Source organism: Oryzias latipes, chromosome 17 (genome assembly GCF_002234675.1).
Source record: "Oryzias latipes chromosome 17, ASM223467v1".
Lineage (NCBI taxonomy): Eukaryota > Metazoa > Chordata > Actinopteri > Beloniformes > Adrianichthyidae > Oryzias > Oryzias latipes.
In genome coordinates this window covers 22115443-22132344 of record NC_019875.2, presented here as the reverse complement: position 1 = coordinate 22132344, position 16902 = coordinate 22115443, and the positions used below count along the sequence as shown (strand labels likewise).

Below are 16902 nucleotides of genomic sequence, written 5' to 3'. Positions count from 1 at the left end.
TAGCCACAGATTTACAAATGATTACAATTGATTATAATGTAATTCAGGCAATCTCAATCAAGAAATCATAGTTCTTGGAAAGTGCTGGGGGTTGTATTTTATTGATTTTGTGACAGGAGCCTGGCGGGTGGAAATTTGAATGCAGGCTGCAGTTTGCCCATGGGCCGAACTTTGGACATGCCTGGTCTGAAACAAAGGTAAAAATGAATAGTTCCAGCTTCATCCTATTAATAGCTGACATTTTGGTTTGTTGAAATCTATCTGAGTTTTGTTTGTGGACTACAAAAGCATATAGAACAGGAGTCTTTAGTGTGATGGCTGGTTTCTTCATCATCATGATCTTAACCTGAACAAAGAGCCACAAAATGCCACATACGCTAGATAAATTCCTTTACTTGACAGTCAAATACCTCCTTTAAATGAATGTGGTTCTTGAACATTATTCACATTTGATCCAAATTGCTTTTACTACTACAATGGATCATGTTTGCATTTAAAATAATTCCTCTTTTTATTTTCAGCGCCCTCTGCACTTCACATTGTTAATGGAGCAAAAAAAAGAAAAAAAAGCAACACTTGGTTTGAATTTATAGGTTTTTTTGAGTTTAACGAGGGAAAAAGGAAACCCTTCTCTCAGCACTGTTTGTTCTGCTGAGTTTCTCAGCAGGTGGTCTAAAAGCAGCTGTTGTGAAACTCTGCCTCTTCACTGTAAAACCTTCCATTGAGTACATCAGCTCTCTCAAAGGATCATCGCGTCAAATTGTTTGCACAATTGAAAAATGATCCATGTTTATGCCATCTCCCCGATCAGAAAAAATCCGCCTGGCAGATCCTCCGGAGCGGTGACAGCAGGCGTCTGTGTGTGTGTGTGTTGTGTGTGTCCAGACCACTGTGGAAATGTTGTAATCAAGTAGATGATGAGTAACATGCTGATGGGACCTCCCGCCTTTTCAAAACACATTAACGATGCCACAGTTCAGGGCTGATCTACTGACAGGCTGGGGTTCGCTCCTCGACTGACACCTACTCACACAACAAGCACTTTTCCATACATCTGTGTTTTTGTGTGCCACTTTCACAGGCTGACCTTCAAATGAGACACGTGTCTAGATCATCTTACCTAGTGCTGCACACATGCCGCTCCAAGGTCTGGTCAGCAGGAGGATCAAAGGCAGCAGCAAACACAGGGGGAATTGGCAAAGGCAGAACCCAAAGAAGGGCCGCCTGGACCGGGCCACAAGTCTGCCTGGCTCAGACAGAGACATGGCACCAGTGTCGGGTCGTTGGAGCTGAAGTAAATGCAGGCCGGGCTTCACTCAGCAGGGGTAGGCACTCTGCGAAGATAAAAGTTAAGCTTCTGTCACTTTTGAATGTCTGGTTTGAAAATCAATTTCTAAAGAAGTAAAAAAAAATAAATGAACAAATCTAATTCATTATGATGCAGGATTTTGATTAGACCAGTGCCGGATGTAGTAATAACTAAAGAAATAAAAATACTTTCAAAAAACGACAAAGAAAAACAAATAATAAATCATAAAAACAACAACAAAATACAAAAATGAAATAAAAGAAAAAAGAAAATAAATGTGAGGATGGACGAGCAAATAGGCCAATATATGAAAGACTTGGTGTCATGTAATTCCAACCGTGCACAAACCACAATTAATAATGTCTCCCCCGTGATCAATTTTCAAATGGTTGGTTGGCGCTTCCGTAAATTGCAAAGGACGCTACCCATACGTCACTATCAAATCCAGGTCCTTACTAGGTCAAAGTTCAACTGGTTTAACTTTGAACGCACGTTCTATGGCTGCATGTTTTGTATATAGAGCCTGAACACGGCCGTAGATACTTGCGTATGGATAGATGACCTGATATGATGACAGTATGGTTTTCTAAGCATTTTAGGTCCTTGGAGGGACAAACTCTCAGCACAACCAGACTTGCGCCCCTGACATTCTGCATGCACCCCATAAAATTCTAAATCTAGGACCGGATTAGACGCAAGGTCTCATGCCAGAACAATCCAGCCACTCCTTAATAAGTACTTCAAGAAACAGGCCAAAGTCGTTTACAGCTTCTCTATTAATAAGTCTCTTCTTCCAGTGAGCCGTGAAATGAGCTGAATTGATACAGTCTTAGGAGTTCTTTTTTTCCCCTCAGATGTCCCAATAATTTCATTTTAGCTTTGGCCTAATTCCTCCTTAGTGCCTGGAATTCTGGTGGCACATTCAGTCTAAGTATTAATGCAATGATGCACCCTGAATGTGCCTCCATAATGGAAAACGCTTAAACAATGAGGATTGGTGGGAGCAATAGGAATGAAGCAAAATTCAATAACAGCAAATGGATCAGAAACTGCCGCTTTAATAGATAGTCCCTCTAATGCTAAGCCTAAGGGGGTGACCACCAGTGTTTTTGCTGGAAAACACATAAACACACCAACGCAGAGTTGCACACTTTCGCCGCAGTATAATTCAGCTGTGTCTGCTCGCAGAGCTTTAAACAAGCTGTGCAGAGGTTCCTCGTCTGGGAGTCAATAACTCCTCAGTCTTATCAAGCTCTCCCGACCCCCACCTCACCAGCCGATGTGTCAGAGCGCAGGTGGGGAGGCCAAATGAGAAAAGAGCCTTTGTTAACCTGTCATTCATCACAGACAAACATGCTTTCCTTCAAGTGGCGGTACAGGATAACATATATGCTCTCAAGGAGACATCCTGCACATTCACAGGTGACAGGCCAAACTGGGATTGCCACATAAATATGTGGGAACATTTATTTCACCCTGACATCCTCAACGCAACGCCAGGAAGGGAGAAGCAGAGACATACAAGTCCCTTGTTCTCCTTTCATACCCAAGAGAGTCATTTTTGGTGAGGAACATATTCACAGATTCCTCCAACCACTGATTGAGCTAATGACACTTTCAAACGTTTTACTGTCTCCCAGCTTCTTTACTAAAAATAGCCGGAGTGAAAACACGTCTGTCTATCTGATATGGGCTCTTTTTCCTGCCGCTCTGCCCTCGGCTTATCTAACGCCACGTAATAGCCGCTGAATAGAAAAGCTTTCAGCGTCCTCTTTTCAATTGAACAATACGATAAGAAAAATCAGATGAGAGCTCGTTCAGCCATCATTGGCAGCATGTTAAGTAAATTCGCCTCTTACTGAAACTCAATTTGCCGGCGTTAATCTAACTGTTCTGCGTGCAGCCACACGGCCATTAAAGCACTAAGTTGCTTTTGCAGAGTGTCTGCCCCGTCCTGTGTGCTGGATTTGCAGGGGCACTAATGTCTTTTAGTGACCTCAGGCCGGCCCTTTGTATCAGTTTATCCACTCTTCCTTGTTGTCTTTCACCTGCTGAAACCCTCTTTGCTCTACCTCCACTCTACCCTCTAACTAATCCCTAATCTCACACTCGTCTCTGGAATTAGACTCCTGAAATCATCAGCTCCCTTCATCCTTTTCCACTGTTACCCTCCTGACTTGCCCTCCTTGTTAACCTCGCTTTGCTCGATGCCATCTCAACCATGCTACCCTATCATTCATCTCCTTTGCTTTTTATAGACAACTCTAATCTCTGCTTGTATACAAATCCTCTTCCTCCCTCCAGCTGTCCTGCACAGGCTGCTCCAGCTGTTGGTCCATTGACACAGTTCAAACAAAAGGGCTTACAGCTTCCTACATCTGTGGGTGATGAGGGAAGAAGCCAAAACAGATAGGCAGAAGCAGCAGCAGCAGACTGGGCTTGTCAGGGCATGACAGGGCTGGTGCTAATGGCATTACACGCCGCAACAATCGCGTCTTCTTCCTCTCCCTCACATCTCCAACACAACAATTCACTTTGCTTGTCACAGACGCAGAATTGAAACCATTTTAAGCATCAATATCTTCATGACTCAGGCCTAATGCAGCCCTCCCCCCATCAGAAATCTCACCTGCTCCCCCCAGATCATCTGGCTCAGCATCTACAGAGTAGACAGCGGGGGTTGGTCTTATTACCTTTTCAGAGTAACAACACAGATGGTCAGCCAGACAGATAGATTGATGGGGATACATGTGGTATTTATTGCAGGGAAACAGATAATGACACCACAGCTCAGGTGGTGCAACGCACACCGCTTATTGTGCTCCATCAGGCTGATGAAATAACATTGTTTAGGTGGCATCCAACCTGCCCCCTGCTCCTCTGGGGACACCCCTGAGGGTGACGTGTTTTTTTTTTTTTTTTCTTCACCTGGTCCCTCAAACCACACTCCCTCTTCCCCACACCTTACCCATCATGCCTATCAACACAAGTGAGTTGGGATGTGAGCTCACGAGGTCTGTCACCATGACAACAAGCCATCAGCCCTCATTCAAAGACCAGATCTTTTTTTTCTTCACGCTAGTTGTGAGAGAGTGTACCTGATGGAACTTTGTGTTTTTTTTGAGTCTTTAATCTAAAGTGTGTGAACGAAACATGTGAAATTAAAGCAATCGGTTCAAAAGATTCATGAAAGCTATCAGAAAAAGTAGGTGGCAGTTCACAAAAAGGTGAAAAATGATCATTTCTGCATGAAAATGATTCTGCATAATCTGCTTTTTTGCATGGAAAAGAGAGACTTTTGAATTTTTGCTGTGACCCTGGACCCTCCATGCAAAGTCCATGCAAAAACAAATGGAAGCAAAAACACACACTGACGTGGCAGATGGCAAAGCATCATGGGGGGGATTGGCTCTCTCACACACACTTCCTTTGCTTTTTTCCTAAACACACAGCCCAAAGACACAAACACACATGACGGCAGACACACACACTCACCCCCGATGAGGATCAGAGGCAACGGATGAAGCACGGCGTACTGCAGGCATGAGCTACGACGCCCTGGTTACATTTTTAGCAAAGAAAATAAAATATCTGAGGCTCCTCTACAACAAGAAAACAGACCTGACACTCAAACGCTGCTGCTTTGTGCCCTGAATGCAAATGAGTCTGGAGACCTGGGTACCTCCGATAAATCTCCATCAGTGCTGGTTTATGCTGCACGCAGGTTGGTGAAATTAGGATGGTGCATGTTCCATATGACACGCATCCAAACAGCATTAGCAGGGGAAATATTGACAAGAAGCAATAACCTTCACAACCGGCAGCTATCATTTCAGGTGAACGGTTGGAAATGATGAATTGAGATGCAATACCAATTTGAATTATTTTCAGAACGATATCACAGGTTTGCACACATAAAATGTCTAAAGCGTTGCAAGTATAGAGGAAAAACTTGATTTATTTATTATAAACTTGATCCAGAAACATCAAAAGATTGTCTAAGTGCTTCTAAAGTTTGATGGTGACGGTTTATTTATTATACATACTACTTATTGTGTAAAACTGATACATTCACTTTTTTTTTTCATTTTTAAAACCGTAAACAATTTTTTATGAGACACAAAAGTTAGTTTTACTCACATCATATTTTCAACTTCACTGACACATAACAGTTCACCAGATTAAAAATAACATTTTAATTAACTTTTTTATTTGTACTTCTGGGTCAGTGAAAGGAGAAATAAACTGTTTACCTAGCAAAATTTTGTCTTTTGTCCTTTTTTTATTTGTGGAAATGTTAAGTTTCAATTCATCAGTTTACTGTTGTTTTTCTTCCCTGATTCTCTAATGTTTAGAAAGGCACGATGGTAAACTCAATATAGGGGAGCATTTATATTTAGTGTGGAAGAAAAAAAATCAGCTCTAAGATGGAAAAAAACTGAACATGAAAAAATGGATCTGCTTCCAAATTTCTCCAGCTCTTTTCTCCTCAAAGGGGAGCTCCAGTTTTCCTTCAGGCCACTTTTTAATTACCTGATCACCCGCAGCTAACAGGGGGAATTTTCTGTAATATCAACTTTGATTTTTTTTTTCGAATCGCCAGCAATGCTGTCTAAGACTCACCCCCCCCAAGCACCCCTTTCCTCACCCCCACCCCCAACTAATTCCAGTAATAAGTAAATGTCATGCAGCCTCAGCACATCGGGGAAAGAGCACACCAGCATTACCACTAGTTTGCATCATTTAAGTGTTGCATTTACTAATGTCCATGTTTTTTTCAGCTGAATGGGATTTGGCAGAGCACAGAAGGCCGTAAAGAAGCATGGATAGTGGGCATTAACCGGTGGTTGGAAGGCTTCTTTTTTGAGAGCTGAGATTGTTTTTAAACTGCTACTACCTCTGACTTCCTTCAGCCATTCTAAGATCCTCTTTCGTCTAAGTTCAGCATGAATACGAAAAGGTTCCTTGCTGTTTTAAAGACAAACGTGTGTTTTGGGAGTTTTTAACATTTTCTTGTGGCATTTTGCTCATGACTTATATAACTTATATGACTTATATTAGGAAAATTGAGATTAAAACTGTGTTTCTGAGTATTTCTCTATTCAAATTATGGTAAATCAGGAGCAAACTAAAAAATTCTCCTTCAAGAGCTTGTAGCTGTGGCATAAAATCGACCATCAACGGACACCAAACTCCCTGCTTCGCTCCATTCCGATACATCCACTTGCAGACGACTAGATCCATGTACGTCTTGGTTTCCCTCTTCTGAAGTGGCATCTGGCTCAAAACTGTACGTCTGAATAGCTCCAATATTGCTTGCCATTTTTGTTGTTAATATTAGATAGGGGTTGCGAGGGGCTTTAAGCTAGTGGGAGAGGGTTTAAACAAAGCTCACTCCAAGCAACAACTCAGAGGTGAATTTCTGATGAACTACTGCTGCCTCTGCATACACTGTGTCCTAGAAAATTTGTTTGTTTTTTAATTTTGCCTATAAACGGTGTAATCATGATCAAAAAACCACTCAGAATGCTTTTAAAGTAGATCAAAAGATAATCAGAGTGGGACTTTAAAAGGTAATTGCCGTGTCACAAGAGCTGCAGTGCAGTTTTTACATTCACATGTCTGAACCAAGGCAGCACAAGCTTTTTGACGCGCGTGACTAACCAGACAAACTTTCCCTCTGACCTCCAACTCTGCAGGTCTAGGATAGAGCAACGCTGCCGTAGCCCAACAATGGTGTGGCGAATGAACACCCACACGCCTCAGAAGGGGCCCCCAAGGTCAGACAGACCGAAAAAACTGCAGAGAGGCATCTCACAATGGTTAGAATGGCTTTGGATGAGGTAAATGCACTGCATCCCAACGAGCAGGAAATGTATTATACCAAAGGATCTAAAGAACACATAGAGCAGCCTTTTTTCAGAGGGTCAGAGATGAGTTGCAGGAAGGAAAAGTTGGCACTGTTACAATGAGGAATCAGTAAGATTGCCTTTAAATGGGAAATGACTCCTGAAATCACATTTCTGTTAAGTGCCGTGATGACATTAGATCACATTAAATTGGAGATCATTAATCTCTAATCTCTTGTATACAAACTAATGCACCTTTTATTATTTTCAATTGGTTCTAATTTATTGAGGCACTTCTCTCAGCAGCTGTGCTGCCATGTGAGCTTTTCAGACTGGATCTTTTCTTTCTTTTTTTTAATAGCATCATATAACACAAACTTCAATTTCCTAATGTTCAACCTTTCAAATAAGGTGGAGGATTATTTGCTTCTTTGTTTGCTAGCCTTTACCCTTCTAAAGTCTCAAATGCAAACCGGCGGGTGTGTCTGCTGATTAAAAAATGGAAAACCCGCAGAGGCAGCTTAACCTGACAGGCAGGCGTTTCTGATCCGACTAAAGTTGAGGAGTATTCTCTGCACATGTCCACGTGTGGACACTTCAGTGATGCTCAGTCAACTGAAACAACAACAGAAACGCCCCGGTGATGTCCATAATTTCTGCCTCCCTCCATCCTTTGCCTCCTCTGTGCAGCGCCTCATTACACAGGTCGAAGGTTGACTCCTCGTTAACTCGCAGTCGCAGTCCAATTAGCATATCCAAGACTGGCGCAGACACTCATCCAAACAGGACAGAACTTTATATCCATACTGATTTCCACATGATTATGCACTTGCATGTATTTTCTTAATTGTGAAGCAGCTCTGCCATTAGATTCTGCCATTGGCCAATTAAGCAGCAAATTTCTCATCTTTATTAAATATATTTAACATATTTTTCAAATTCTCCAAGTGACACACGTGTAAGAAATATGGTCTGTTAGACAAGACTCACCGCAGCCAATTAGAGAGCTTCTTCTGGAGCAGGAGTGAAGCTCCCTGACAACGACAGGTCCCTTCATCCTCCTGGTTGTCATTGTCATCCTCACAGTCTTTACATTTCAATTGTGCTTCATTAGTTAGACATGCCAGCTATTTTTGAGACCCTGCTGTAGCCATTTAGCATCAGTCGGAAAACAAAAATGAGATTTCAAGACTCCCTGATAACATTGTTTCTTGAAAAACAGCAGAATTAAGAGCTGTGTTGTGCATTTTAATTTTAATTCCTATTATCCAATCTAATGAAAGCTTTGTTAACAAAAGTGATTTGTAGAATAAAAAAGACTTAAATACCCACATCCACCTGACACGGTGGGACTCCTCCACCTCTGCCCCTCGTCTCTTTTCTTGCCGCTTCCTAGTGTGCTGCAATCCTGAGCCAATCCTTGATTCACTTTCTGCTTATGGAAAAATCCTTTTGGGAAATTGTGCTTCGTATCCTGGAGACACATTGTTGTTTTTGCCAAGAAGCCCATTCTCCCTTGTGCATTGGTGCTGCTATGGTATCACCTGTCTGGCATGATCACATGATAGGTCGTCCACTGAGAGCTCATTAACTAACTTGCAGAGTAATATGCAAAAACACTGAGATGATCTACGGAGCGTTTTTATTCATGCGCACAGTTTGGCATTTAGTTAAGGTCAGTCTGTGCTGTAAAAGCCCTGCACCATTAGATTTGTTTTTATTATTTGGTTACATTTTCATTTCCCCTTAAAGGCAAGAGATTTAACTTAAATTCCGCTTTTAAAATATTAAACTTTGCATCTAATATATGGCTTTTCTGTTAAATCTAATGAATTTTCAACAGGTGGACTTTTGTCAAATGAGAAGCATCTCAAAGAAACTGGTGGCAAAAAAAACAAAATGACAAACAGCTAAAAGAGGCTCATAAACATTCAAAAGCAGTCCGCTTTTTTTCAGGTTATGCATGGCGGCGAACAAATCCTATTTACATGCCACACAGGAGCTCAGTCTAAGCAGTTCTGTTACTAACCAGCCATCGCATGACTTCCTGATGGGGGGTGAGATTTGTGATGCTAAATTAATTTCTCCTTGAGGGACAACAAGGTTGTGAAAAGAATCGAAATCGGGAGTAATGGTCTAGAAGAAGTGCTTTTGTCCTGCGTCCAGATGCTGAAGTCAGATGGAGAGCGTGTCTTCTTAAGTGAGGAGATGGGATGCATGTCAAGGGTAACACACTGCACATGGACGATTTCCACGAATGACTGGCCATTACTCCAACCTCTGTCAAATACTTCATCCAAAGTGGCATTCCTCAGCTCAGTTAGGAAAGAGCGATCATGAAACGCCACAAACAATAAATGCAGGGCTGGGTTGAAGAGTCGTGTCGACAAGCTGACCACCTGCGTCACCTCACAAACCTGACACGCTTTGGAGCTGTCCCCCTGACCCCCAAGGGACTCTAATCTTTTTGCTTTGGGGTTTGAGCTGTGATGCTGGAACAGAAAATAAGTTTCTTGGACATCATCTTTTTTCTGTTCCTGGTAGCTCTTTAAAGAATGAGGCTGTTTTGCTGCAACAAAGCGGTTTACTCACTGTCAGCTGGCATACCAGAACCTTTTCTTTCCTCTCATCGCAAGACAAGAACAGGACGCATGGTTATAAAAAAAATCACACAAACATCCCAGCAAGGAGATTAGGGTTTTCTCTCAAACTTGGTGTTTAATTGTGCGTAATGTTTTCTGGAAATCACAAGACTCTCTTCACCTGCACAAACCCAGCAGCAGGGCAGTGATCCTGTCGGCCTGCGGTGTGCGGCTTATCAAATCAAGCGCTATATCTGACATTAGCAAAACACTATTAGCGCTCAATAACAAGCCCAGGAGTGGAAAGTTCCCAAGCAGGTTCAAGGCTGAGCAGCTGCAGTCAGATGAGCTACGGAGATAAAGACAGTTCTCCTTTGCATATTTATAGACTCACACATAATAAATCAGGCAAGAGCATGAAGCTACATTTAAACTATTATAGGCGAGGAAGGGAGTTGTTAAATGAATAACAATTCATTAATCTATCATTTCAATGCACAATAGTGGATTTTAAGGCCACAATTGATTACTGGATAGAATGTAAACATTTGGTTCTAATAAACAGACGTGCACACTAACTGCTCCTATTTAAATTAAGATCTTGCAGCCTTCTTTACTAAAAAAAATAGGTAGATTCCCTTTTTTTGTAAAAAAAAAAAAATGCATTATATGAAAAAAAAATGTGCATGCCACCTGTCAGATGGTTTGAGACAAAAACAGGTTACATAACTGCTGTGGGACAAGCCAAGTTAAATTTTAATCCAGAGGAGGGATTCCATTTCATGTTTAACTGCAAAATGTTTTGCATGTAGAAAATTCTAAAATAGTAAGTTCATTTTGGATGATTTTGGCGTGTTCTCATTAAAATGCTGCTTTTGACTTTCATTCTTCATTTTAGCTCAATTTTAGCCTGACTTTGCTCGGTGGCTATGGAAAAAAAAAAAAAAAATCTTTCTAATGTTTTCCACAGGCGGGAAAGCAAACAGGGGCAGGGATTTCACTTGCACTTGTTCCCATGAGCCCCGGAGGTCTGCTGTGTAATCTGGAGAGTTCTCCGTTTAACAATGAAAACAACGGATAAACATATTTACTCTGACAGACGCTGATGTGGCCATTCTGAAAGTCACATTTAATATCAAACAAACAGAAAATTACTTTTCAAAATAGAAAATAAGTCTAATAAATAAAAAGTTGAGGATTTAATCTATAAAAAATTGATGTTTTTAGAACTCCTTGATTTAGACAAAGTATGTCTGGGTTGATTCTAGGTTGATTTTCTATTATGAATAATGAAAACAACGGATGAACATATCTACTCTAACAGATGCTGGCCATTACAAGTCACATTTATGATCCAAAAATACTGAGAATGACTTTTCAAAAAAGAAAAATAGGCCAAAAAAAGAAAGTTATGAATTTCCTCCATAAAAAATAGCAGGTTTTAAAAATCCTCGATTTTGAAGTAGTCTAGGTAGATTGTCTATTATTAAAAGAAATGAGCAGGAAAATAAGAATGAGAAATACTATTATATTCAAACAAAAAATAAGGTCTAATGAATAAACATTGAAATGTCAAATTATGAAAGTTTCATGATATAGTCTGATAAAAATTTGCAACCACTGAGGACTTTTTTTGAGTGTTTTCCAACAAGCAGCAGAGGCTACTCCAGCATTTGAACTTTAATTGAAGGCCACTTTAAAGCAGTGCTCCCCCATCGTTTTCCACATTTTGATTACTCAGATTGTCTCCTGCTTCATCAGCCATCTTGTCAGTCAGCCCTACCCACCTAATGACTCTTGTCACTCAGGGATGCAACTGTCAGACTGTGCCAATAGCTGCGCTGCTTTCCGCCGTGATTGGATAATGAAGTGCCTGCATCAACGTTTTGCCATTTTCAGTCCAGTAAGGGAAAGCTCTGAAAAAGTGCCTCATTTTGCTACGTGCAGAATTCCTCTTGGAAAAAAAAAGGGGACCTGAGCAAAACTTGATTGGATGGCGGAGTTGGATGTGAGAGCAGAGAGAAGGGTTGACCAGAGGACGGCGAGAAGGCAGGATCTCGTTGGCATAAATGAGGACAAGAGGATGGGGAGGGACAGAAAGAGCAGTAAAGATGTCTTCAGATGTGGCAGTAATGATGAGAGGAGAGGTGAATGGCTGAAGACAAGAGGTGAAGAGAAGAGAAAGAGGAGGAGAGGTAAGGCAGCGTGCATTATTCATCCCCGCTGACACATCAAAATCTCTGATTCATCAAGAGAAGGGCATCATCCAAGTCACAACCCATCTCTTAGCCTTCACTCATATATGCACACACAGACACATGATAAACACACATTTGAAGATGGCCTTGTGGCTGAAAAGACAAGATAATTATGGGCCCAGGTAGATATTTGCATGAGCAGGCTACAGAGCAGCTTTTGCTCCAGATAGAGAATATGTTGAACAGGTGTTTATCTGGGTTTAAATCTGCATACAGTTAATCAAACAGATGACTCTGAGGAGAAAAATCCACAAAAATACAATAACAAAACTACAGGGAAAGACAAGCCCTTTATGATCCTGAGGATATAATTAATAAGGCCATTGTTAAATACTTAGGATTACTAATGACTTTCCCTTTCTTTTAGCATGTTTACATGATATAACCATATTAGATTTTTATTATTGTTCGCCCATGAGCACACTCCATATTTCAGGCTAATTTGTTTTCTTTTCTTATTCATTACTATAAAGAAAAAATATATATATATATTATAAGTTTCCGTATTTTACATTTGCATCTATATGCATTTGTTGTTAGATGAAATGCTATACTTTTAAAAAATATCCTAGTTTTTAAAGGCCCATCCCAAAAAACGTCCAGCTTAAAATTGCTTTTCTGCGTTTTTCTTTATTTAAATGGTTGTGAATCAGGATCAGACAAAAAGGAGCTACAATCAACGTGCCACAAGCTCCCTGCTCCGTTCCATTCTGATGCATCCACTTGTAGATGACTAGATCCGTACGTCTTCATTTTCCTTGTCCGAGCTGGTTTCTGGCTCTAAACTGTACGGCTGGATAGTTCTGATATTGCTCACCATTTTTATTGCACCAATAATATGAGCTTGGGGTTGCAAAGGGCTGTGAGCTAGCAGGATGGGAAATGGGGGGCGGACTAACTCTGTATCAACAGTGGCGACTTTCTAATTTACTACTGCTGCTCTGCAGATACTATGTTTTAAAAAACAACGCAGTTTTCTGTTTTTGGCTAAAAACAGTATAATCATAATTAAAGACCACTGGAACGCCTTTAAATTAGATCAAAAGATGATTGGACTTTAAGTGTTTGAACTTTTCCTTTTTCACATGTTTATAACTGATATGAAATACATGACATCCCTTTAAGTGCACACAGTTTTGAATTTAAAATTACAATCAAAATTTTTACAGTGTAACAACATGATTTTGTTTTCTCCAAAAATGAAAAAAAAAACAGAGTTGTTGGTTATCTCTCATATTACAATAAATTATGCCATGTTTTACCAGAAAGTTTTGAGTTTTTTATTACAACTTTCTTACATTGATATGACTGAATGATTACCTCATGGTCTCTTGTGAGTTATCTGATTGTAAAGATTGCAACAATTCCTCAATCTTCAATAAAAGCTTCTTTATGCATTCCAAATGCAAAGACTGTTTAAAATATTCATTTTTGATCCGTTCACTCTGCTGTTCTCAATTGCCACTTTTTCAAAGTCTTCTTGCTGCATTCTGGCTCCCCCACTACTCACATTACTGTTGATTATATTTATGCCTTTAATTTAAAAAAAAAACTCTTCTTTGGTTGCCAGAATTGGTTGCATCTCAAAGTATAACAACAAGTGATAATACTCATTAGGAGCACAGTCATACAGCTAATGCAGCTTAAGGAATAAACTCAGGCATAAACTGAAAACATCACAAAAATAATCCCAAAAGGAACTTTCCTCAGATTTCTTAATCATTTTTTTACAAGAGTTTCTTTTTCATATGAACACTGAAGATGAAAAGCATCTGATATTTTAGCTTCAGGAAGTAGCTCACATGCTATGACTGGATTCCATTAAAAGTAGTCAGATCAAAACCTAACAGCAAGTAGTGATATTGCTCATCGTAGTTTTTTCATGCCATCCAAGCAGCTTGATTCTGCATGTTTAATCGTTTTCAACAACCTTTGAATAACCAAGACAAGAGGCAGAGCAGCCAAAAGCCCCCTTTTTGGAAGGCTTTGGAAATGTCAATTAATATCAATGCCAAGACAACAACAAAGTGTCTGTCTTCTTGTAGTACAGGTGGCTACGCTCACAGCATCAAAGTTGCATGCTTTGATGTCCTCCTTCCTGCCAGCTGACTGGTGCAAAAGCAAAGCTAATGGCCGTTGTCCAAAAGATCCTGACAAAATTCAGGGATGGGAGGAACATGCAGCACAAAGGAAGAACGTGCAGAACGGAGCAGCCGGGGAAATGGTGCCGGGAGAATCGGGGAATAGGACTTCAATGAAGCCTTTGACATGAAAGCTGCTCCGCTGGGTACATGTTTAAGTCTTCACGGATTCTGCACTGCTATCTGTTTGGACAAAGCAGAAAACCGCTGAGGCCTGTGGTTGAACCCTGTGAAATGTTATTTAAAGAGTCATAGATTTCATAAGACCTGACTCCTATCATCGTCTTGATGTGTTCTTGCAACACAGGGTATCTCTTCTAACCTTTTCCATATCCAAATAATGTAAAGGATAGTAATTTACCGTCTGAAAACATCCCAGGAGAAAACAAAAACTGTGCAATCCATGTGTGAAAATGACTGATTAAAACTGTTTGGGATGCAGAAATGGTTTGGAACAATAACCAGCAAACACGTAGGGCCTCGGGGAAAGTGGCCCATCTGTTTGGGAGGAAGAAAACCTCACCAGCTCCTCTTTACAGATGCCACACAGCAGAAACAGAGAAAACCTTAACACGCTTTTGAAACACACCTTTTTAAAACCCCCAAACAAGCAATAGCTCTCAGAAAATGTGTCAGGGTGACTAGATGTGTCATTAATTACTCTCCCTGTATGCCTGAGCGGCTGTGTTGAAAGCAAATTCTTCTGAGTGTAATTATGAACACATGAGAGGTCTAATAGCTCTGCCCGTGTGTGCAGATGGGCTTATTTTAAGTAATCCAGGAGCAGCAGATGCAGCAGCCTCTCTATTGTCTGCTTTGGTTACTTGGTCCAACCACATTGCCACCTGGTGCCTTCACACCAGCAATCTTTCTGCTTTAATGCATTCATAACCTGTCTCTGATCGGCTCTTGACAAGTGCTCTTCATGTCATTATCATAATCAGATTGGTTTTCTTCCATGGCAGGGATAAACCACAGTATTTATTTGTAATAAAGGATTTTTTGAGGATGCATTCTTTTGCTGTTTGTGTCTGTTTTCCTATTTTGGTTTTTGCTTTTTTTTTTATCGGCATTCTCATTGAAGAGTGACAAGATGTGACTGGGAGTCGTTTGCATCTGAAGGGCCATCAGGAAAAGCCACTTTAGAGAACGTGGCTGAGAAACAAAGGCTTTGGCAGTGCGCACGGGTTTATCGCGCTGGCCAGCCAGTCAGCCAGCCAGAGAGGATGAGGAGGAAGAGGAGAAGGAGGGGGGGGGGGGAGAAGGGCTGTCGCCAACCAGCCGGATTTGCACGACCAACGCGCTCTGCAGTTCATACAAACATTTCAAACAAAGTCCTAAAGCTGCAATGACAGAGGCAAGGCAGAAGCAAAGCGCGCGGGATGCCCAGAGAAATGCAGACAATAATTCTTAGGTTTTCTGCAAGTGACAATGAATGAGCAGCCAGGGTGGGGTGCAACCCTGCACACATTAACATCAACAAGGATGAAGATGTACCTTGGTAGAAAGTGCCCCGTCTTCTTTCTGGTTTGCTCGATTCATGTGGGAGGACTTGCAGCTCCTGAAAACGCGCAGGGGTGACTGTAATCCAGCGCCAGCGGAACCTCTGTCTCTACGAGGGCTGCATGCTCACCACGCCGGCGTTTCCGCCACCTTTCCCGTCCTTCCTGACAACTGACTGACCGACCGACAGACCGACCACCCGGGAGCGGGTCACGGCTGCTCCTCAGCCCTTTTGTGGGGAGAGCGCATCGTTCAGTCGGGCGGCCTCAGATGCTGCTGCTTGATGTCATTGATACTCCCTGCCTCCTTTCCTCAACTCCCTCCCCCTTCTCTCTCCTCCTCTTTCACCGGAGCGCCCCCCTCCCCCCCAACACATGACGTGATGCAGCCGAGATCTCCAATAGCAACCGCATCCCCATCACCCCTATTACCCCCCATTACTACTTTGCATCCATCCCCAGTACCTCTATCTCTTCCCTGGATCGCTGACTTGCGCATAAGATGAGGCTGCTGAGGTAGTTTTGCTGTTGTATGTAGTGACTGATTTTTCCAGTCTCCCCCATGGCCTAAAATGAAGATAAGCACCTTGCAGCCCCGTAGGTTTCTCTAATACAGTGTCTAATCATAGCTGCTGGCAGGAGTCAGAATCCAGGAGAAGATTTCCCCGAGCAGGATTCCAGGAAAAGAATCCTGGATGTATCAAAACTATAGATGTGTGTTGGTGAATCAATTTCTATTCCTACGATCCAACCGGATCGATCCGTCACGTCGACCTATAACGTTGTGAAATCATTTCAAAATGAAATAAATCGATTATAATCTATATTGGATGGTATCATTTGGATTGAGGCACAGTAGGTTTGATTTACTGTAACGTAAAAACAACCAAGTTCATTCATTCTTGACTTGTTTGTTTGTACACATATTTAATTTACATTTGATTATCTTGCAAGAAATTAAATGAATCTGCAAACTTCAGCTGCACCGTTCAGTGCCAGATTTTATCTTTGAGGCACACTGGTTGAATTTTTTGGCTAAAGATGTTCTGGATTGATTTTAGGTCAATGAATCATCATTCAAGATTAACCAACATGAATCGCTTTGTCAACAAGATATTATGATAGGAATCGAGTAGTTGTTAGAATGAATTGTTACAATTCTTAATCAAAACACAAAGACAGACAGACTGCATTTGGTGGAAAAGTGTGTGTGTGTGGGGGGGGGGGGGGGGGGTGCATGTAAAGAGCACAAAGCTGCATG

At 41.3% G+C, this 16902-nt stretch overlaps 1 protein-coding gene across 10 annotated transcripts in view; it reads right to left on the bottom strand.

Moving 5' to 3' along the window:
- LOC101169564 (receptor-type tyrosine-protein phosphatase S) overlaps positions 1-1293 on the bottom strand; it is a 62624-nt gene extending 61331 nt beyond the window's left edge. For all 10 annotated transcript variants that reach the window (XM_020711004.2, XM_020711000.2, XM_020711002.2 and 7 more), the window contains exon 1: positions 1121-1293. In XM_020711004.2, coding sequence (XP_020566663.1) covers positions 1121-1265 — 145 coding nt within the window. In that variant the 5' untranslated portion in view covers positions 1266-1293. The remainder of the gene's footprint in view (positions 1-1120) is intronic.
- Between the last annotated feature and the right edge of the window lie 15609 nt (positions 1294-16902).